The sequence below is a fragment of the Tetrao urogallus genome, assembly GCF_951394365.1.
Source record: "Tetrao urogallus genome assembly, chromosome: 6".
In the NCBI taxonomy this organism is placed as follows: Eukaryota; Metazoa; Chordata; class Aves; order Galliformes; family Phasianidae; genus Tetrao; species Tetrao urogallus.
Genome location: NC_136819.1, coordinates 24,978,369 through 25,002,800, shown reverse-complemented (window position 1 = coordinate 25,002,800; position 24,432 = coordinate 24,978,369). Strand labels below are relative to the sequence as shown.

At 41.1% G+C, this 24,432-nt stretch overlaps 1 protein-coding gene across 1 annotated transcript in view; it reads left to right on the top strand.

Annotated features, from left to right (window-relative positions):
• Nucleotides 1–3,300: 3,300 nt before the first annotated feature.
• Nucleotides 3,301–24,432, top strand: part of LTK (leukocyte receptor tyrosine kinase) — a gene marked incomplete at both ends in the record, with an annotated part of 127,531 nt that continues 106,399 nt past the window's right edge. The window contains one exon of the mRNA XM_079537441.1: nucleotides 3,301–3,394. Coding sequence (XP_079393567.1) covers nucleotides 3,301–3,394 — 94 coding nt within the window. The remainder of the gene's footprint in view (nucleotides 3,395–24,432) is intronic.

Here is a 24,432-nt window from a genome sequence, read left to right as displayed (position 1 = left end):
TGATCTGTCCACTGCACTGGGAAACTAAGCATTCACTACATGGCCCAGTTGAAGCTTCCGTTATTTGCTTTTTCTGCTCTCCCATCCACTCCTGTGGATCTCCATATTTTATGAACTCCAGGGAGTTTTGAGGCCCTCAGTAATGCTATTTGTAAAGAAGTTTTGGAATTAATGTATGCTTCTGAGGTGTTAGCTGGTGTGCCTGGGATGAACCTGTGTGTTTCCCTTAATTTCTATCAAAAAATCGTTCTCTGATGATTGAAAATTTACTTGCCAAGACCACCTGCTGACCATCTGTTTGGCTTTGTTATCTCGAGCTATCCTGAACTTGTCCCCATCTCCCTGGACGTTGTTGTATGCATTTATTCAATAGCAAAGGTGTAAGTGTTTTACTCTACTTCATTTATAATGTATCTGTTGGCACCTAGTGTTTGGGAATCTTTATTTTCTGACCACTTTGAGGTACATGGATTTAATGAAAATGGAACCATGCTGAAGTCCATAATGAATCTCTTACCTGTTGCACTGTGTGCTTCCATGTTCCTTAGAAACATTAGTGTTCATAACCTTGTTGTAGGGGCAGCAGGCAGTGTGCACACATGGATTGCTTCACCTAATGCTGAGGTAGGGAGGACTCAGTCATGTATTACAGCACACAGAAACGCTATGTGGTATTTTAGCCTGGAGAGCAGGGTACTGTATTTAGATGAATCTGTAAGATTGATTGAGGTAGTTATCTAAATTGGTTTGTTTCCAGACCAGTGGGATTAACAGCCCTCTTTTTGCAAAAAGTGTTATGAGATCTTTAATGATCACACAGGGTCAAGACCCCCGTTTTATGTCTCATCTGAAAGATCATGAACTTATAACTGCTGATCTATCACTGTCTTATCTGACTATCTAGTCTAGAGACTACTTTATTTTAGACAAGATTTGTGTTGCTGGAAGCCTAAATGCCATCAAAGCTTTTAGTCCTGCCATGTTCCTTGCCTGAGGAAGTTTCAAACAGGTTTTTTTTTCTGATGTATTTTTGATTTGTTTTTCCCTTTTCATGGCAGGCCAAAGTGAGACTGCAAAGAATACTTTCCAGTCTGTACCTCTGTCATTTACTGCTACACAGAGGACTGCTTACTGAGCCAAGCCTGAAAATGACTGATTCCTGGGCTGTTCAGGAGGGTGTCTGCTTCCCAGGGCTTTTTCTGAGGTGGCTCATCTCTGCCTATGTGCCCACCTCTCACAAAAGCCTCTGTTTGCTTCTTACAGTAAAACTGTGTCCATAGCAAACTGAAGAAAGCGGCAGCTGTGTGCAACACACCACACTGCTTTCAGGTGTTTCAGAAATAACTGTTTCATGTGTGCATGCATGTGCCCGTACGAAACATTCTAGGAAACTTGAAAGCAAGTTCTTTTTGGTAGCCTAGCTCTTCTCTGATGAGGTATGCCAGGAAATTAGAGGAGCTGCTCCTCCCAACTATTCTTAGTGTATTGCATAGGTATGGAGTATGGACCCAGTTCACAACTTCACTGTTTTTAAGGTGTGGGCATCAGATTTCTATTCTCTCAATGCATTCATATATGGCCACATGATTTACTTGCTACCCATAAACACCCATGAATAATAACAGCACAAAAACATACAGTCACGTGGTCCCTGTGAAGGGTCTGTTTGGCCCACAGCAAGGAAATGCATCTCTGCAGTAAGATCTCTCTGATCAATACAGATATTATTTGAGGTAAGAGAAAATGAACAAAGGAAAATACTCTGCTATTTCAGGGTGTTCAGAGAATGAGCTGTGCCATCTCCCTCTATCTGTTGATTCAGAAGTTTTGTCTACCCCAAAGAAGGCATCACTGCACGTCATCTGTGCTTTTAGCAGCTTCATTTCAGCAGCAGTAGAAGAGGTGAAATTGAAATCAGAAGGTCTTAATTTCGCAGGAAAGGAAATTTGTTCTGAGACGAAAGGTTTTTCTCTCTTGAGTCACCAAAATATTATTACCCCTTGATTCAATTTGGAAGCTCTTTAGGATGCTGCAGTCATATGGCTGGCTGGTGGTCTGGGTAACCTCATCACTGCTGTGCTCATGAACAACGTGCTGCAGGCTGGTCACACTGCGCTGTTTGACTCATGGCTGTGAAGGTCAAACACAAGGGCCTCATCTGGGGCCTGTGAATCGGCAGGGGCACTGAGCTAGTAACCATGTGTAGGAATAAATCAGTCCTTTCTGTAGGCATGGGTGGAGGAGGAATCCAACTGCAGAAAAATAACACTGGTATTGTGCAGCAGTCAGAGCTTCTGAATCATCTGGGGAAGGCAAGTCAGCGAGACCTATTTGTCCAGAGGAAGCATCTTGTCCTAAAGCTCTGAGCTGCCACAGCAAACTTGAAAAGCTCACTTCATGCCTCTATTGTCTGTGCACTGTGCTGTTGAAAGCTGATGGCTCAAAATATCATCTTACAAAATAAATAAATAGAATTTCTCAAAGTAGTCTATAAGCACTAATGCATTTGAGCAACCTGATTCCTTCTTGAAGCGGACTGTTTCTCCTGTTTGACAGATGGGAAAGTTGTAGCGTAGAGTATGTGGGCTAAGGCACCTGCCCAAGGCCTCACCGAAAACACGTGGTGGAGAAAAGTCAGCCTCGTGTCTTTCCTTCTTTGTTCCTCTGGTTATCGTAACCAAGGTCCATCTCACTGCTGTTGTGGAGGCTCAGCTTGTGGCTTTTTGGGTTTGCTAGTGAATGTTAGGCTGGGAAGCCCACCCTAGATATTTTGGTACTCTCACCCAAACACCTGGTGTCATCCAAACTCATTCAAACATACTTACCTTTTAAAATTTATCTCTCATCCAGTGCAGTAGAGTGGAAAGCGTTCAGCCTTACTTCAAATCTTAACCCTGACTATGTGCAGAGCTTGACTGCAGGGACTGCTGAGCCTTTTGGATGTGAGCAGGTGCATCTGCCAGCCTGCCTGAGTCCCAAAAGTCTATTGCTGTAAGCGTACACACATATCCAGCAAAAATATGTTTTTAGCTTAGTTTCTTCACGAATGTGGTTTGGGGAATTGTGTTATCCATTAGATACACCCTTCTAATAACTTTAGAACCCATAGATCAATTTATACCAGTGAAACAAAATAGGGAGCAAAACTATCAAGTCTCTGTGAGTTTCATGAGAGCGGTAGGCATCCATTGGTGCCTCTGCTGTGAGAAGAGCAAGGCTATTTCCATTCTTGTTTGGTAGGAAGCAGCTGGCTGCTTAGCACAGGCATTCTAGCTGGCCAGACAGTAGCTCTGTGGGTCCATGGTGCATTCTGCCTTCCTGGTGTGCTGCTACGTGAAACAAGGAGAGGTGTGGAATGAGCCTGAGAACACAAAGTCACCTTCAGGAGCTGCGGGTGAGTGTGGCAGGAGACAGTCTGAGTTTCCCTCATTTCACTGCTTATATAAATTTGATAAACTTTATCAATTGCTGTGACAACTTTATCTGTGTTATGTATGATAAGGAAAATATGGTGATAATTGTCTGAAAGAAATGCAGAAAATGTCACACACATTTTGCTAAAGCACTTATTACACAGAAAAACTGATGACAAATACGTTTACAATGGTATGCATGGAGTTGCTATCACATTGTCTGTGAGTAAGCAGGAGGATGTATAGGTAGGAAAATAGGAAATGGTAGGGGTGATGCTGAGGAGCAGAGTCCTGGGCAGGGATGGGTATTGCCAGAGGGCTTGTTCAAGGCCTTGACTAGTGATCTGAGAAATAACAAACAACCCATTAGTTCATTGATGCTGCTAATATGGAAAGCACTGTGAGCATTAGATAAATACAAAAGCAACTAAAAGCCTAGAAATCTGCACGTCAGAATTCAAACAGGCAACTTTATGAAACAGGTTAACTGGAGGCAAACTTGTATGGCAGAGGTTGAGAGGTCAGTTGAGGCTCCTCAGCGGTAAGCGGAGTCTTTGGGTCAGGTGTGCATGGGCAGCAGCCTCTCCTCAGAGAACAAGGTGATGACAAGATGTGTTACTTCAAGTAGTTTGGATCTGACATCTGATGTCCCATGGTAAAACTCCCTTCCCCTCACCTCTGAGGAAATAGAAAGCAGTTTTCAAATGCGGAGTGGAGTGTAATATTTCAAATGTAGTGAAATGGTCTTTGAGTGGAGCTCAGGAAAGAGTCAGACACCAAAGAAAGGCCATGGAGGACCTGTTTAGGAAAGTTGAGAAGAACAGAGTAAGGTATTGCTAAATCCTTTAAGAAAACAAGAACCAACCAATCAACTAAAAATAGTTCTCAAAAGAGAACAGGAGAAAATGTGCATAGAAATTTTGCCTATTATTTTTAGTTTTTAATAATGGACTCGTGCAGAGAACAGAAGGCATCTATGCTACAGTAATAAAAAAACAAAATACAAGCAAATTCTCTGCTCAGCTTGGGACTCAGACCAAACGGGTAGACCCAAATTCCTTGTATGATAGGAGGCATTCTCCTCTTCTTCTTAAGACTGAAAAGAGCAATGACCCCTGTTTGATCTTTCACATTTGCACTTTGATTGTGTTCTCAGTCCATTTCCGACAGGAACAATTCCTCACCTTCAGCCTTCTACATGCTGTGCTCAGGTACATGTGTTTTTCTGGAAAACTTCAGATGTGTGAGGTTGCAGCAGAGGTGCATGCTGTAATACTAGATTGTGTGGCACTATGAATCTTTCCTGGACTAAATTCACACAATTGATCAAATTAACTGAATGGGATCTAGAGACACCTCACAGACTTCAAAGGACGTGTGAGTGACACTACTTCATCTCTTCAAGTAATGATAGAAATAAATATTTGTTTTTATAACAAGTTTTTATTACTTCTTGCTTAGATAAAGCAAGATAGATAGTATACATAGCAGATAGTGTTGTATGTTTATAAGAAAAATATGGTGATAACTGATTGAAGAGCTATACTTTACTCTCTGTCAAATGTCCCCAAGCAAAAAGTCCCCAGTTGATTTTTTTTTTTGCTGTTTTCCGGCAATCTTACAAAATTTATTCTCCCTCAGGTGTCTCTGCTCTCTGTAGTCATCTAGTACCAGAATTCAGTATATTTGTGCCTCCAGACGCATTTCCTTCTGTCAGTTTGTTCCCCCTACTTGTTGCAGTTGTTTTTGTTTTTGATGGAATAATTGAGAATGCATTTACTATACGTAGGGGAGGGGTAGGAAGGAATCAATCTCCCATGTCATTAAAAGCACAGAGGGAAAACTAACAACACTCCCTTGCGGGTATCCATGGCTTTAATGTCCCTTTCATGTAGCTTGATTTTCACTAATGAACAAGCTGTTTGTTTAGTGCTCTTAAATGAAGATTTCGCTTCAAGGGTTGACACTGAGAGAAGGATAGGATAAAGGAAAGGCATGGAAGAATGATGTGTGATGCCATGATGACACTCGTGTGAAATTTTTTATTTTTTGTTTTAGCCGGAGGAGCTGCTCTGCTCTGCTCTGCTTTGCTATCCTCAGGCAGCTCCTCTGCTGTTTGCAAGGTCAGGATTTTCTGGCTCACTCAGAGAGGATGCTCTCTGACCAATGAGGCATGAAATAGCAGTTGGAGAAAGGCTTGATAAATATTGATTCAGAAATTGCCATGGCTGCTGACTCCGCGATTGGCCTGTTTACCCAGCAAATGGAAGAGGAATGGAAAGAAGTTGCCCATTTCTCAGTGATAGTGGAACATGCATTTTTCAACACTGCCCTAGATATTTATGAGGAAAGGGGCTGAAAGCTCAGTCCAGCGTGATTTTCAGAAAGGCACTAATCCACTATAGGATACAAGGTTTTGCAATCCTTTCTTCTACAAGTGGCCTTCTATTCTTGCTTCCAATAACTTCTCTAAGAATAGTTATGCTATCCTGCCAGAAGGCAGGAAAGTTTCGAAGACAAGTAGGACAGACACTTGGCTGCTTTGGGGAGTGTCTGTGCAGCCATCTCGGACTGAAGTGAATATGCAGTACTCTAAACTGAATGATTTAGATTGCTGTTGTTAGCCAGCTACGAGCCTCAGTCTATGGTTCATCTCTGACAATTCAGTGCTCCTTACCTTGCTAGATCTCTCAGCAATATAAATTTAGTTCAAGGAACGTTTGGATTTTGTTTTGAGGGATATGGTTTAGTGAGGACCATTGGTGATAGGTGGATGGTTGGACTGGATGATCTTGTAGGCCTTTTCCAACATTGGTGTTTCTGTGATTCTGTGAAATTTGGGCGGGCACTCCAGTATTTTGCATCATGCGGTTGTGCTCCTACTAACTTGCCTGCTAGGGACCCAGAAGGCAGGTTTCCTCTATTGCCAGCCAGAACCTGTATTTCAAAAGTTACATCTGGAGTGATTAACTCAAGTTCAATATTGTGTTAATGCAGTCATCAGATCTTGAGGTTGTCTCAGAGTGCAGGTAAAAATGAGCTCAGTCTCTGCCAGTTGTACTCGGTGGAGGTATCCCTTGGGTGAAGCATTCCTGAATGCCACCTAAGCTTAGGGGATCTCTGGCCAGAGTCATGGGGTTTCCCCTTCCTCTCTCTCTTGAAATAAACCCTGCACTAATGCAGCGCTTGCTATCCACGCTTTTCCTGTTAAACATGAAATCTATGAAATCTGTCTATGTGCCATTTTGAAAACGTATGCCATACAAACTAAGAGGCAATCACTGAGCCAGTGGGATTTTATCACTTTGATCATTCTGATCTGTGTCGTCAGCATGTTTGAATCTCTGCAACGTGAATGGGAGTTGTTTTGTTGCCTTTTAATTTCTGTAGCTTAATGAAGTTACTTCAATTACAGAGGTGCCTAGGGACTTTTTTTGTCAGAATCAGGGGCCCTCCAAGTTAAATGTGCTGAATACAGTTGAGGGGGCTGGGAAGAGGTTTTGTTCTGACAGGTTCGTGGTCTATACAAAACAGAAGGAAAGAGGAGCTATTTGGTAAGCTGAGATGTAAATACAGCAGTGTGAAATCTCTTTGCAAATAATGATTTCACTAGGAAAAAAAAGAAAAAAAAAAAAGTGCAGTTTCATAGTATCATTATTAGTCCTGCTATTCCTGTAACCTGGAAGATATCAGCAAGGAGCTGCCAATCTCTGTGCCCACACAAATAACCTTTCTCTGCCAGTGAGGAATTTGTCCTTTGACTCCCTGCTGCGTTGCTGGGAGATGCTGCATACAGCCTGGCAGATGGCTTCACCCCGTCTTCTGTGGGGAAGAAAAGGAACTGAGGAAAAGAACCACTCCAAAGCAGGTGCTGGCTGCAGAGTGACCTGGCTCTGCCCTGCTACAGGCATCTCCTCCTGTGCTCTCCTTGGGATCTTCCATCTTGGATTAACAACCTTCACAGGTCACTGTGCAGTAATACCACCTGTCTGATAACCTCCTTCAGCTGGCCTGGGTAATGAGTCGCTTCTGGAGTGGGACACTATTTTATTACATCTGACTGTAAAGAAATATTGCTGTGGGTTGAGAGAAGTCTGGTGATGGTATATGGTGAAAACAGATTCAGGATGCTTGTCACTATCTTTCAAAAGTGCATAGGGCATACAGTATTACACTGGAATAAGTGACACTGACGCATTTTCAGAAATCCAGGCTGATAAAACATAGATACTGTGACTGCTTCACTCCAGCAATCTAGGAAAAAAAAAAGATTTTGTTTATTATTTTAAATCCATTTTGCTTTGCCTGGAGGTCAGAACAAAGATTTTCAAACTAAGTGATCAATCTGATCTGAGCTTTCTAATACTCTTCACATTCAAATAGGCATGATTCTAGCTGATATATGTTATCTGAAGAATTTATAGTTGTCCTCAAGTGCCACTAGTCTGTGCATGCTGAGTTCCCATGTGGTATATGATGCATTTTGTGTTTAAAAAATAACAATAAAGCCAAGTTAAATGTGAAACCAAAACTGCACGAAACTTCAGTTGCTTCAGATATCAGAAAGAATATAGAAACTAAGAAATCAAGGCAGGAAATAACAGAGAGATTTCCAGAGGTCAGATTTGGAGATAATAGTAAGTCAATGTCCTTTGCTGGGCATTGTTTCCAGCACTGTGTTGTGCATTTCCAAGCCCTGTGTACACGCTCACTGCTATTCATAAGAGAACTAGGAATTGCAGATGATGATAGAGGATCTGTGCTCACAGCCTGCTGTTGTGTTTCCCAATCATTCTTGAAACTCAACCCAGTGAGAAACAACAAAAGAAGCAAGGACAAAACTCCCTGATTCACATATGTATCAAAAGCATCTGCTCTATGTGTTCAAGTGGATGTTGACTGCGTGTCCCACACTTTGGGGTGCGGATGAAGGGGGCTGTTAGTGCTCATTGCCTCTCGACAGCAGCTGGTTTTAATTTGGACCTTTGATTGCCTGTAGCTCTGAAGCTGTTGAAGCATGTTCATGTTTGTGCACAGCCTAATTAGCGCCATTATCATTGTCATTAATGGCTTTTAATGAAGGACAGATAGTTCTGTTAATGTTTCAAACCGTGAAGTTCAGTGACCCATTTGTACTATAAGGAAGGGGAAAGGAGGACCCCCAGAACTCTCTTTCAAAATTGGTGGTGGTAAAGGGGTGTAAAAAGGAAGTTTGTTTAACTGTAAGCCTTATGTTTCCCCGTGCAGTCTGTTCTGAAGGCACATGCAGAGAAAAACAGGGTTTCTGATAGTTATCTTCATGAGACTTAGACACACTGGTTATCTTTAAGTTTGTACCAAGGCTTTTCTGAAGAAGCGGGTTGATATGATAGGTCCGTGCCTTGGAAAGAGCCATCACTCACAAGACAGGTCAATCCAGAGGAACCAAGAAAGAGGCAGACAGCATATACTTGGAGGGGTTTTCAGTAGTGGCCAAGTAACCCAAGTCAAGAGCCATAACGAATAACTTCACCTTCTTTCATTTCTGCTCTGTCCCAGCTTTGACTCCCATTCAGACTGTGGCTCTAGTAGGCATGTCCCTTCAGGGCTGTAGCTCTAGCACTTATTCCGGAAGATGGAATGCTGCTACTACTCTCTCTAGGTATTCAGATGGTCAGCAGTAAACATGGGTTCATGATTGAGACCAGGAAGAAAAGATGAATCTAGCAGAATATTACTATCTGTCCTGTGAGCAGCTTTTCCTGTGAGTCTCTTGAAAGTGCACATTGGCCAATGCAAAGTCCGAATTAAAGTAAATTCTGTTTCTCACTTAATTGAGCGGGAAGCTTTTAGTCTGACTGTGATTCAAGATTAGAAGTCTCTTTTTGGCAAGGTGTGTTCCATCTGGATGAACAGTGTAATACATACTTACAATATGGGATCTGTTAGTACTACTCACTTCTGACTTGTTATAGAGTGTACCCCATTTACCTGGGTCAGTCAGGAGTATCTGTACCCAGACAGCACAGCTTTCTGGTCATGTATTCAATTGCAGTTGGAATTGCTAGTGTAATGAGTCTAAGTTATATCGGTACCTTCGTATGAGAGTTCCATGTAGCACTACGTATCTGTCACTTCAGACCCTGCTGGTCCTACTATCCTGTGTGGATAGATTGGATTTTTGTCTTGAAAGAAATACTGTTCTGGCTCTGTTGCATTGTCCTCAAGCTGAAGCTGCTGCTATTTCCTCATTTTCTAAGGAATTTATAAGAGTTTAAAGACTGATGAAAAGTATCATGATTTTAGAATGGTAATATGTTAGTGTTAAAGGAATACACCATAGGAATAAAAAAATAGCTGGAAATACATATCTTTCTTCTTTGCCTCTCATACCTTCATTTGAGAGAAGAAAGTCATTAGCACAGATCTAGTGCAATATCAAATTAGCTGCAGTATAGGGCACTTGTACAATCTCATGTCATGCACACAGTGATTTAGAAGTTGTGGATAGGGTTGGGGTTTTTTTACTTCTATTTCTTCCTCCATATCAGTATCTATTAAGGACTAAATAGTGATTTGACTGATTAATTTATATTGTCTGTATCAGTCTGAATAAACAATTATCTCTCACTGGGAGTGTTTTCAAACAAACACAGTCATGTCCGTGAATTAATCTTCCAGGGAATCTCTCTGGAGCTGAAAAGGGGATTTAAAGAAAGCAAAAATTCTGCTACTCTTCTCTGACTCCTTCCCAACAATTTCCCAAAGCTTCAGACAGCTTCCTGCCTCGTCTCTGTTCCCTGTAAGCAGGGCTTTGGAGAGCAATGGAAATGGCAAAAAAAAAAAAAAAAAAAGTGGAGAACACGCACAGTACTCCTCCACATATATTCCCATGCAAATACAATTTCAAATCAGACATACAATCCCAGTGTGGTTGAATACAGCATCTTTGTATGATATGCTTTAGGAGCCTAGGTTTTCATATGCAAACATGCATAGGAGATGTAGCCAGTTGTCTCAGTAGCTCCCATAGGAGGCGGCAGCTGAATGGTGAGGGGTGAAGGGGAAGGGGAAGCATGGCACTCTTCAGTAGAGTGAGTGGAAACGTTTTAGCAGGAGTTTATGGAGGGTGGAAATGTCACAGTGGTTCTGCAATTAGCAGAAGATTTAAAAACTGCAAATGTCTGCTCACAGGGAAGTCCCCCTCCCATTCCATCTCAGGCCAAGCTGGGGATTTCTTTGTTTCTGTTTCTCATGATCTTAACATTTTTTAATAGATGCTATGTAATCTTTTTGTATACAGACAAGCTTTTTCAGGTTCATTTTTAGTATTTCCCATGTCTGTCCATCCATTTTGGTTTGCCTGCCTTTTGAGGCAGTAAGGTGCTTGAGATCTCAAGAACTGACATTGGAAAGTGAAATTTTTCTCTGGCAGGAGCATGCAGATGAGCCAGAGATTAGGAGAGCTTCACTGGCTGCTGTAGCCAGAAGAAAGCAGGTTGCCAATTGTTGGTGTCTGTCATATAGTACTTGAACAAGAATGTGAATAGTTGAACTCCACAACTTCTTCTTCCAATGAGTAATCACTTTATGGTTTCAGCAAACACAGTTTCTAAAGTGTGTTCTTGGGCAGTAGTTGTCAGTTGAGTTCTACTTAGTTGAAGTCACTTATTATTTTAGATTTCAGATTTCTTTCAAAACTGTGCCATCCCTATTGTCTACCATGCTTAAGGTTAAAAATATATTCAATTATGTGATAACCCGATTGTAATTTTGTTCTCTTGTATTTTTCTTCATTTTCTGTCTTGTTTTGAAATGCACTGGACCATTACTTTCAGAAAAAAGAAAGTTTAGATTCAAGGCTTTATATTGGTTTCCACAGGAATCAAACCTGAAATAAGAAGGATTGACATATAGCTCACCCATCAGCTCCACCCAGGGCACTTGGGCTTGAGACCAGGTGACATCGAAGAGATTGCATCCCAATTTAAGTTATAGCCAGACACATGTAATGTTTACATGGAAATCTGAAGTCAGAATGAGTTCAGCTGGCTTTGTATTTTGTTACAAATCAAATTACCCACCAGTTTCAACTTGAAGTGTTTGCACAATTCCAATAGGAAATAGCACCAGCAGAACTGATACTGTGCAATTGCAAGTATTATTTGATATACTGAAGACAACTGATATTTTTTCAGGCTATCCATAGTGTGCATCCGAATGTTCACTTAAATTTAAACAATTCCTGGAGAGCCCTAGACCTATTGAAGTAGGATTTCAATGCAATCCAATTTTAGGACATATCATAATTTATATGCAAATACTATCCGCATACAGTTCTGAAGCAAAAGTCATGCGGAATCTGACAGAGGTCAGAAAGGCTGAGCATATGGCTTGTTTTTAGAAATCACTGATGTTTCATTTAGTTGTACTTGGTTCCTCACAGGACTATGAAGTGGGTGAATAGAACTCTATATGTATAAGTGAGATTTAAAATTATGCTTTTAAATTTATTTCTTGGTGAAATGTGGGGTCTGCACTGCAAGGAATTCTCACTCAGCTGCCCCTCTTTGTGGAGCACCATGAATCTTCCTGAAATCACATCTGTGTGACAGATACTGGCACCACAGCATCTTTGCCAGCTTACACCAGCCTGGGAATCTACCCGCATTTCTTACTTCAGTTTGATGCTGGATTCTTCTTGCTGCACGAGTGTTGAGTATTGGATTCAATTTGAACATGGGTTTTCTTTGCCTCCTTTTTAGTTTCTTTTTCCTTCTGTATTGGACTATATGCCCAAGACAGGAATGACATTGTACAACACAGTTTGTGAATTTAGGTACTTGACGACACAAACTGAGTCATCCTTAATAGTGGGCTGGCCACACATAAGGCAGTTTCATTTATGTGGAAAGGGCCAAGCTTGCCTGTCAGGTCTCAGGTAAGCTGGGCCAGGTGCTGCTTTACCCTTCCCTCAGCCTTTGCAGTGGCTGAGGAGCTACTTGACAGGAACTTGATAAGCAACAGTCCTGCCTGTTTGAACACAGAGACTCTTGGGGAAGGTGATCTGATGAGAAATCACTTATTCATTTTCACTCTATGCGTTATCTTTCCTTTTTCACCTAAGTAAATAGCAACTGAATTGGAAAACTTTCTTTTTAACTCCGTATCTGTTTGCTTTTGCTGTGCCATATCCCAAAAGAATTAAACTTTAGACTGGAGAGTTTGTATTTGTAGTTAAGGTATAGGAATTTCTATGGCAGCTTTAAAGGGAGGTGGAACACATTTAAGGACAGATCTGAATCACAGCTCTCAGTCTCTACCTCAAAATGCAACAGATATTCTTCATCAAATTTTATATTTCAAGCCTCAAAGTTTTAGACGGTGCCTGTTCAGGTATCTTGATTTCTCATGGCCACTGAAAAAGTAGTGGGAATATAGCTGGGGTGCTGGGAGTGCTGTGATGTGCTCTGGAGCAGGAAGGTGCAGCACAGAACTGAATAAGGGACAGAACCTATGCAGGCAGGAGATACTTGACTAAGAGGCCAAGGGTAAAATTCATTGCTAGGAAAGCAACAGAGATAGAAAGGGAGGAAAGGAGAGTATCTGTAGCAAGAAGGGCAAAATCATGATTTTGGAAGTGTGGGAATAGTAGTGGAATTGTACAACAGGCTGCAGAGGGAAAGTCATAAAACACTAAGGGCACAACACAATTTAAGAAAAGCAAATCCACACAAATAACAAAATCTCTTTTTGATGGCTAAATAATCTAAATAATCTGGTTCTGAATTCCTGCATTTTTAAGTGGGAAGTGATGGGAGTTTAGATTTTGCCCACTGCCAGCAAATTGGAGCAAGGTAGTTGCAGGGGACCCTCTACGCTGCATCCGTCCATCATGGTGGGGAGGCAAATGAGGCTGGGGTACGACTCTTCCCTGATAGGCACAGGCTGACATTCTGGTACAAATGTTGCTGTACGTTGTGCTGAGCAGCTGAACCCATGTGTGCCTCTGTGAATAATAATTTCTGATCAACTTCTAAACATGGTAGTCAAGTTGCTATCTGTTACCTCTTAATTAGCATCAAAGCTCAGATGAGCCATGTTCCTGTTACTGCACTAATGGACAAGTGGAAGTGGCAGCTGTGATGTGCCTTAATTTAGTAAGGCTTGGCTCAGTGCTGTGTGGCACTCCTATACACAAACTCAGGAAACAAAATCCACGTAAGACTGTTCAATCTACTTTTTCCAGTGTCTGTGCCAGTCTGTCAATAGTTCTCTAGCAAGCTGAGAGAACATTCAGGTGTGGTCATCAGAAATTTGTCCTGGGTCCAGTGCTCATCAATATTTTTATTATTTTGATAATGGGGGACAAATATGCTTGCAAGAGTTACAGATAATAAATACCAAGCCAGAAGGACTGTCACTCTTTTGGAGGATAAAATTAAAATTTGTAATGATCTTGATAAATTAAAGAAATTATGTAAAATCCAATAAAGTTAAATTCAATAAAAACAAGCTATTAGAAAAGGGGAAAATCTAATACTTAGTTGTTCAATTTTGGCACCGTGTTTTGAGAATGATAGACAAATGGAGGAGAGAACAAAGTTCTAGAAAATTTAACCTGTTTAGAAAGACGAAAACAGCCAAGTATAATATAAAATATGAATTAAAATGTTAGCATGTGATAAGTAGTTGCAGCGAAGGTGCTCATGAGGTATTCTCTGTGTGTAACAAGAAATAATGTGGTGAGTTGCGTTTGCAAGAAGAGATTTAAGTTAGTTTTTAGGGTGAAGGTATATGGTTAGGAAGATTGCACCAGAAGAGGAGCTAACATGACAGTTCGTGAAATCTGATTTTTAGCATCTATAAGATGAAAATCTGTTGAGAATGATTTTTGCATACCAGCCCTACCTTAGTTGAGAGGTTGGATAAAGTGGAAGATTCTTCAATGGATCTGTGCTACATACATACATAAGGAGAGATGTGAGTGCGTAAGAATAAATGTGCAAAAATTGAAGTATCTGTCCACCTATACCGTAATGTAGTTCCACCTTTGTTTTCCTGCTACTCGTAATGGGAGGCTATCTTGTGCCTATGGTCTCCAAATACTCCTCACAACCTGCTGGAGGAGAGTGCTGCTACTTGAAGGGACCTAGTCAGGCTGGAGACACAGGGAGGTGGGAACTCAACGGAGTTCAGCAGTGGAAGGTGTGAAGTCCTTCACCTGTTACAAAACAACCCCAAGAAAGAGATCAGGTGAGCCTGACAGGCCAGAGGGCAGTGTTGGAGGAAAGGAACTGGTGGGCAACAGTTGAATGTGTTACAACAGTGTGCCCTCATAGCTATGGGTACAAACTGAATGGCAGGTTGCTTTTACAAGAGCTTACCAACATGTCATGGGAAGGGATAATTTCCCTCTGGTCAGTATTTGTGAGTGCCTGGAATACTGTCCACTTTGGGACCTGTATATGTGAGAGAGATTAACTGCAAAGCCTAATGGCAGGCCCCCATAGTGGTCAGGCGACCAGAGCACATGATATGAGAGGAGAAGCTGAGAGAACTGTGCTTGCTTAACCCAGGAAAGAGAAGGCTGTCAGAAGAATATGATTGCTGCATTTGCTTATTGCAGTTGGTATTATCTACAAATCCAGTAGATTATTTGTCCTGGTGTTACAGATATTTTTTTTCCAAGGTACTTAGGGAAAAAGTAAGAATCAACGGTCGCAAATTGCAACAGGAGAAATTCTAACTGGATAAAGTGATATTAAAAAAAATAAATAAATAAAGCACTGAGACACGTGCCCCAAAAGGTTACAGTCTCCATTATCAAAAATTTTCAAAAATTATGTGGAGAGGACACTGTTGAACCTTATTTAATGCTCTGTAGTTAGTTCTTTGAGCAGATTGGATCAACTGACTCCAGGAGTCTCTTTTAACCTTTCAGTTACTTTCCGACCCTGCTTTATGTGGTAAAAGGCTTATCAAAGCCCTTGCTGTCAAAATGGTAAAGAAAAAGATCTGATAGTTTCTACCATGAAATAGAGAACAGATTGTGATAAGGTTGATGCTGAGTGGAGTTGCCGGGTTGGCAAAAGACAAACTGATACAGAACGTTCATCTCCTTTGTACTGTATGCTAAAGTGATATATTTTAAAGCATGTAACTAATTTAATTAAGAAAACCTAGCAAACATTCTTTGAACATTATCAGCAAAAGCTGATGTATAAAGAGATAAAAAGAAAATGGTAGTGGATGGTATGCAGAAATTATCCTTAGCTGCACAGCTATAAAAATGTGATGGCATTCACTTGGGCATGTCTGCAGCAAATCAAGTCTGCAGTCATCAGCAGTGACAGCTACATGAAAATGATTGTACTTTGCAACCAACTTTTTCTGCTTAACAACTTGAAGTAATTCCCAAAATGAACATGTGTCTTGCAGAGCTGCTGGACAGCTCAACGTCTCCCGCTCAAAAGTAAATATAAAAATTAAATTTATGGCAGTGTATGGTATAGCACGTGGTCATGAGCCAGAAGCAAGACAGTATTAATAACTTGAAGGTTAGGAGACAGCAAGAAACGTGATAGAATGATCTTCAGGCTTAGCTTGGAGTTGGAGAATGTTGAAATGCTTGTGAAAATTGCTTTTGTTTCTTATTAAGAAGTTATTTCATGGAGCTGCTTAAACTGGTAATACTGTGCATCTTTGTTTTCATCTTCAAAAGGAAGATGGATTTGTCTGGTGACTGTGTGTTGTGCACTCCCACACATATTCTGCGTGGCTACTGTCTGTTTTCCTGGAAAGCTCTTCAGCTTCTGTGTCACTCTGATTCCTTCTTCGGGGTATGCAGCTATTGCAGGCTTGTTAGCATGCTGACCCAGATGCCTAAAATTTTGAGGTTCTGAATGATGAATAGCCAAGCGATAATCTTACAGTACAGAACAGCCTTCTGCCCATCCCCTCCGCTGCAGCACCTTAAGGAAGTTACCTTCAAACATTGGGTAGCATCCGCAGTCCTCGTGGAGAACCAAATAAAAGATCAGCCCAGAGGACCAGGCGTGCAGATGTGTAGCCTCTTAATCACAGGCAAGTGAGAAGCCTGATGGGTTCTGTTGCCTTCAAGAAAAGGAGTTACAGGTCTTCTGCATGCTGGGAGGTAACACAACGTGAAAGAACGGGATTCTTAGCAATGCAGGGCAGACTGCAAGGTAGAGAAGGAACTGGACTGAAAGAAGGCTGGAAAGCTGTGTTCTTCTTATCATTAGCAACCACCTGCCCATTTCCCCTCTCCACCCACACCTTGTTTCCCTTGAGGCAATCGATAAGTTATCCAAGCAAGATACAACTGAATTTCAAATGTTTTCTTTATTATGTATTGTGTAAAAGTAAGCTGCAGAGAAACTGAACAGTAGTGAAAGGCTTCCTCCCAATAAGGTTTGTTCAATGAATGCCTTTCTCTGACTGCAGATTTCTCTGCTTATGTGACTTTTCCCACTTCAGTACTGCAAGTAAACTTCCCTTAAGATGCAGTCAGCAGAGCAACACATGGGTCCTTCATCTTATCCTCATAGCTAGCCTGTAAAATAATCTTTACCATCCTTCATTTTATCTGCTTGAAATGTCTGTTAATTGTGAACTGTAGAACAGGGATTTACAATATATGCTGAAGAAGTAAAAGACATATAAAAATGGTGGGAGGACTGTGTACTTACTTTGTATGCTGGTCCATTTCCAGAAACTTGCCAAGCTTCCCTCCTAACATGTCGATGCATCTCACATGAGCATTAGCAGCGTTAATCAATCCAGTCTCCGACTTCTTGAAATTACAGCCAGCCTCTTCATATTGCTTTTCCAGGCAGCCACAAGCATATCTGTATTATTTCACAAATATTAGGCTCAGAATCCAACATAAAAATCCAACAGTTATAAACTGAAACGGAAAAGCAGGGGTTTGCCTCAGCTAAAGGCTATGACGTGCACACTGCCTTCACAGTGCACACCTAACCACACTGGAGTTTGCCACCAGGTAGTAAGTTTGCACAGTGTCCATCTCTCAGCTATCACTGTTACTGTTTGTGCTGAGATGGGGGCTTCGCTTGCTGGTCTGTGAACTACAGTGATTAGGAGAGGGGTGAACTTAACATCTTGTGGGATCTGCTATGGGGAAGGTAATAGCTGGCAGGGTAGCAGACTGCAGACCGCTGTCCTTATCACCATAGCCAGATCACCATGGATTTGTGAATCAAAGCCCTGTGCCAACTTAATGCCAGTGCTATTTTCTTATGTATCAGAAACCTTAGAATTGCTTTCTTAATGTTTGTGATGGCTTTGAGCTGATGTGAAGGTGCTTGTGCAAATACTGCTTCATTTCAACTGGATGGATTGAATGGTTGGATTTGCTAATTCATTGCATTCTCCATGCATAAACAAAACCTAGATCTCTTAATGCCTGAGATCTCTAAAATCTGAGATGCTCGAATATCTGCTCACTCTGTACAGAATATGTGCATCAGTCTCCAATTCTTGTAACATAGATTGCATTCGCCTGCTTACATTCTGCCTTGCAGTAATAAGCAAAACGTAACATGAATCCCAAACACCAGATCAAGACATTGTAAAGGAAATCTGCTACAGTAAATAGGGATAATTTACTTATCTTTTTAATGCTTACCGCAGATGAAATGTTGCTCCTGTGTGAAAGGGCAAACTTGATAATATGGCTTCCCAGTGGGTCTTCTCTTGCTTTTGTTAAGCTTCAAACTCAGTTCCTCTGGGAGGAGAATTTCATGTGAAAAGGCAAAGAGATACAGGCAGAAACAAAGCCAGGACTGAGAGGCAGGCACCCAAGTCCTTGGCCTTTTCTGGTTTACAGTTTTCGCATGGCAGTTAAATTCACTGAGTCTAGTTTGTGAAGCTATGCAACGAAGCTTCTGTTTCCATGCCCCTGGACTCTGCCTGCACTGTTTGTTTGCCTCCTATGTTTTGATTCTTTCTAATATGATTCCACTTCTTCTTTTCTTCCTGGCTTTGTCCTATTGCTGCTGATTATTTATCTGCTTTCCAGCTCTGCGTGTTAATATTCACATGCTATCACAAGATGATGGCTTATCAAACTAATATCAAGCAAATTTCAGAAAATCCTACTGTGTAGATAGTAGTTTTTTGTTGTTGGTTTTTTTTTTTTTTTTTTTTTTTTTTTTTTTTTTTCTGTACATCTCTGCTTCTATTTTGCTTCACAAAGAAATGTGAAAACATTTCTACAGCTAAATCTGTCAGTCTTTCCCTGCTGCAGCTTCTAGGCACTGGTGTGAAGTAGAGGCATAAAAAAGGGAAGAAATCAAAGCAAATGGAAATCCATAGAACAAAAACAAGCCCTGAAAATGCCTGGACTGTGCTATAGATCCATTCTTCTTCTAGCCATTAAGTTATCAATTTTCACTTGTACTGCATAAAGTCAAACTCTGGTCCAGCGTTTCTAGTGCCTTGGTTTGAATTTTGTGTGAAGGTTCAGACTGAGTCTCATTTTGCCTCAAGCCAGTGTTTAAGTAGTTAGCAGTTTTAAATTAGTTTGGTCTGGTTTTGTAGCTGCCCTTCAGTTTGGACCATAGGTAGATATTTTTGTTTCTCAGGAGTTTCTAGGTGTATAAGTGTGGTCAGGTGATAGAGGCAGCTGTATGCTTTTGTATTCCTGATCATGGCTCCGTCTGTGCCTTCCTAAAAAAGAATAAATGGGCAGCGGGCTGGTTCTTACTTTGCTGCCCCTCTCTCACAGTTGTTACAACAGTTTCCAAAAATTCAGTTTGAGAAACTGCAGTGCTTCCTGCCAGGTGAACTTTACCTCCCTGTGTTGACTTGGCACCACCAGAATGAGGAGCTGTTGGCATCAGGTCTCACTTGAGCTGCCTTGCTACAAGGCATGACAGTTGACAGTTCTGCCGGGTCCTCACAGCTCTTTTGCCAGCCAGCATCTATTTGCTTAACCAGCTGGCATAGCTTGGTATTTGCATATGTATATCTGAGGGACATTTGTCTAACTTTGCTGCTGGCCGGGTCTGATCTCCTATGCTTATTTTCAAAGGTGGTGAACTGTGGGGGGAACAGAGGAATAAGTGAAATGAATGAAGCTTTATAATGCTTCATTTTGGTTGCTGTTTGTGAGTATGAAACTCTTATATGATGCAAAGCTCTAATGTGCAAGGAAGGGGCCTAATGTGGTAGCAGAGTATCATCAGTGGGGCAAATATATTCTGTGGTTTTGTTTTTATGTTTTTCTTTGCTTGCTAGGTCTATACCTCTGGATACTTGCCTGGTGTTTAATCTGATAATGCACTTAGCTGATTTTGCAGATGCAAATGGAAAAAACTGACAGAGAAGCTGTCTGTCGGACTAACTGTCCTGAATTTCAAAATATGTATACATTTATTGGTACTTCATTCTGATGGAAAAGTAGTTTTTTCAAGGCTGTCAAATATTCTCTTACAGCCAGAGAAGCAGGTGCTTAGCTTCCCCAAGGAAGAAACTAGTTTAGAAGAAGCTGATAGTTGAATTTGTTGCCATAGGAATTTTTTTTTTGTGGCTCCCCACATCTCAATAAAAATGCATTTCTCTCTGAGTTGTATTTTGAAGCACAGTTGGGGTAATGCATGTCTTTACAGATGAAAAAATGAAAAGATAAAGAGTTTTATTTCAAAGATTACTTGATGCCCTGAACTGAAATTAAATCAGAAAGCTGAAACCAAGTAAAACTTCCCAACTATGAGAGGTTTCAGTTGCCATGAATTTAAAACTAATAATCTGATTTTTGCAGCTCTGTCAAAAGTCTAGATCTTAAAATATAAGACTTGGAGTGAGGAGATTTATGTTCTGCTTCTGCTTTGCTCATTGACAAATGGGGAATTCACAGCTGGATATAACTTGCATTGCAAATACTATTTGCATTCTTTATTAGAAGAAGAGCTCTCAGTCATTCTGTGCCTTGTTTCCATGTGGAAAACTGGCATATTTTTATGCTACCTCGGGGTTGCTTTCATATGTTACATCCGTGAAGTATTTTGAGATCACTGAGGGAAAAGTTATGTGAAATCATGTATTTCAACTTTCACGAAGTCTGGGTTTTATTTCACCGCTGTCTCAGGGGTGACAGGACAGAACTTCCTTTGTGGGTAAATTAATGGCAGTTCAACTGGTTAAGAAGTATGAAGATCCAGTACCTGTCTTCTCTTTCCTCTTCTTGGATGTACTGCTTCATCCCACCTTTCTGCAGATGGGGGAATGGAACAGAAAGACCCAGGAGGAAAATATAGGTGGAGGAGGTGTGACACGAGTTATTTTGAACAACTCAGTGATGTATTTCAGTTGTAGGAAACTACATTTTAAAATGAACGAAACAAGAAAAGAGCTGTTAACTTTGGTATTTTTTACATAGGTTAATTTGAATGGTCTTCCTCATTAAGGTGAGTAACTTAGTAATGAAATTAGGAGAAGGGATGGACTGTTAGAGCTGAAGACCAAAGACAGACAGCCAAGGCAGCTATGGAGTGAGGGATCCTGATGGTGTGAAAAAGGAGGCTGTGACTGTGCTAAGCTCTGGCTTCGGACCTTGTCTAGCTGGTTTCTGGCAGGCTATCGTAGATCATCCAGCTCTTCAAGCTCCCTGCTCAGTTTCAGTGAAAATAAACATAAAATCATTGAATGATAGGATCACCAAGGTCCTACAAGATCATCCAGTTCAACCATCTACCTGTCACAAACAGTTCTCAGTAAACCATGTTCCTCAATACAATGACTAAACATTCCTTGAACACCTCCAGGGTCAGTGACTCCACCATGTCCCTGGGCTGCCCATTCCAGCACTTGACCACTCTTTCAGAGAAATAGTATTTCCAAATGTCCAGCCTGAATCTCCCCTGGAGCAAAAAGCAGCAGTCAATAAATTAAACACACACACACACATATATATATATACATATAATATGTATAATAGAATACATATATATAATATAAAATAAATATATTTTAAAATGAAAGAAAATATAAAGATAAAACCAATAGTTCATAGCCAGTGTCTTTATAGCAGCCCACCTGCTTCTGTTTGTACTACAGTGAGAGTTGTGGTCCCTCTGTGCTTCTCTGCCTTCCTGCAGTCACTGCTTCCTAATTCCTCAGCACTGGCCCCCGCTGACAGGAAAGCACTTCAGCCCTAGCTCTCTAAGTCATTTTCTGCTTCTTGCCTCTACTGTTACGTCCATAGTCTGCTCCCGAAGTGTGGGAGGTACTCCTTGAAACTATTCATCTCTTCCCAGGTCAATGGCATGTCCAGGCCATGACTGTTTTTTCCTTTTGTTTGAAGAAGGATGCAGCAACTGGACTACAGGCTGGAGTCTTTTCTTTCTGATCAATTGGGTTGAGAATATGGTGTCTGGTAATGGATCATCAGATCATTTAGAGATTTGTCCATCACACAACCAGAGAGAAAACCTGCGATTTTCTTACAGGGCTGAAGATTTCCAAGGATGTTGAATGCGTCAGTGCTAATCCTGCACTGGGCAAAATGCCAGAGTCTGCCTAATGCCATTCCTGGTCTGACATTTGAGCCTTCATCCTAATGGATGCCAAAGCGGATCCCTCCAACTCAGAGTCATTAATTAGCGTGTAATGACTTTGTACAAGAAAGACCTCGGAAATGAGATTCGGAGAATTTCCTAACTGGTAGTACATGGTGTGCATGCCAGGTTGGCCTGCTTCAGTCAGATTCTGAGGTCTCTTAAGTCAAAGGGCCTGTGCTTCTATTTACAGTATGTACCTTTTATCCTCTGCAAAATTACAGCTTCCTATATGTCTGAAGCCATTTTATCCTTTCTGGGCAGGAAATGAGTTTTAAGCAATGCTAATAGTGGTATGGATCTTGGAATGACAGCTCTGTTTTTTGAATGCATCAGTTTTCTTTCACATACATTAATTAAGATTCCTAGTCACTAATCTCTGGCAGTGGACTGTCCTTGTATGTTCATGGCAGAGTATATGAATATTGAGTGTCTGTTCTGTTAGAAGTTTGATTGTGATTCTGAGAGTTGGACAGTACAGTTCAATTCCTTTGCAAGGAGATTAGAAATTCTGAGAAGTTTCAGCAGTAGCAGTAGCAATCAAATCTATTTTTCCAGTAATTTTCTTGAAAATAGCTTTGTACTCATCTACAAAATGCTTTTGTCAGATCTCTCCATTTGATATTGCTACAATACAGTTAGTTTTGGCTTGCAGAAGAGTTGCAGGAAGAAAACTCTGAACTTCAATTCTTTGGCACAGTCATGTACTTTTGCCAGTGCTGTCAGCACAAATACTGACTTCAGAGTGGTTTTCCAAGCACTCGGCTTCAGTCAGTGCAACCAAACCATAATGGAGGTATGGAGATCCTGAAGCAAACCTGTTCCATTTTGTTTTACTATGGTTGGGTGCACATAGCTAAAGGCTGGGGTGTCTTCCTCCTCAGATGGCCGCTTAGGATGCTTTATATGGCAGTTGTTGTGGCTCTTTTCCTCTGTTGAGAGTACGTAAGAATTTTGAATATGTAAAGCTTCTTATAGCATATTTCTAAATGCTTCTACATGTGTTATTTTTGCCTTGCCAGACTCTTCAGTTTCACTATGGAGTGAATGAAAACTGAAGAAAATTGGAATGATTATGGCTTTGTGCTTCTTTCATCACAATTTTTTTAATGTGATTAAAATAAAGTTTTTTCAGCTATGCAGATTTTCAAATGTTTACAAAATTTCAGACTTACACTGAGAGTAAAATGACTTTTGAGTCATTTTGAAAATCCTTGTATAATCTTACAGTGGGAAAACAGGGTAGGAAGAGAGGGAAAACAGAATACTTTGCCCTTTCACAGTGAATTTGGCCTCATAGGTTGGAGCTAAATTTAAAAGAGCAAGGTTCTGTGTGTGTGGTGCAGGGACTGATTTAACTGGAAGCAGAATGGGAGCTTTTGATGGTAGGCTGGAGGAGAAATGTTCTAGGATGTCTCTGCATGGGTCTGCTACCTCCAAAACCCTCGAGGACAAGCGTGGAGATGTTGGGGAGCTGTGCCTTCTGAAACTGAATTGATCCCAGCACACAATGCTGGGAGCCGCCCTCATGTCCCAGCGCACCTTCATGATAGCAAAGCTCCATTTTTCTGTAATCTGTTTCTCTCACCTATTTATTTCTTCTATGCAATAATTAAACTCTCATTTTTAAGCTTGGGCTGCCATAAATTCACTAGCATGACTCACAGAATTAATGTCTCTTGTGGTGCTCTTAATAAGGGAGACCGGCACCCACAGCTCCTTGGCTCAGAGCTAATAGGACATGACTTCATGGTGCATTTCACAGAACTGATGGGCTGACCAGGGGTGGCCTGGCTCCATACGGTCTTCCACTTAAAACCCTGGATAAGTCATTTATTTGCTTACATGCACATCCATTAGTTACATTAACCATTTTGCTGGCAGCCACTTAGGTTAGTAGGGTAGCCCTTGCTTCTTTGGGCTAGGATAGCTTGGTGCTGTAAGCAGAACTTGGTCTGTGGATGTTGAACTAGTTAGCTGTAGAATCAGCAAACTGTATGTGCTGATTTGGTGTGTGTGTTCAATAAGAATGAGCGACTGATTACTTAGTAAGGACAGTAGGCTGCTTCTCACTGAAGTCCAGACTGGCCTTTCAGGTACCTAAGGCGTTAACACAAGTAACAGACTGAGCCCTTCTCCCTAAAATCCCAGAGATACTGGGGCTCGCTTTTACTGTGTTGGTACTGGTTCTGTCTGAAATGAAGTGGTAAACTGTTTCCGACCTGCAATTTTCTCACCCATATAATGTGAAAACAGGAAAAACTCAGATTTGAGGTACCATGCCCCAGATCCATTTTGATCCTGTGATAGCAATAGGGGCTGTTGCTGTGCAACATTTTGTTTGGACAGCCAGGAGTCAGAGCCTTTGAATTATGTTGTCTGGCACAGGGGAGGGAAGAGAGAAGAACTGATTGCTTAAATGTATGATTTTAATCATG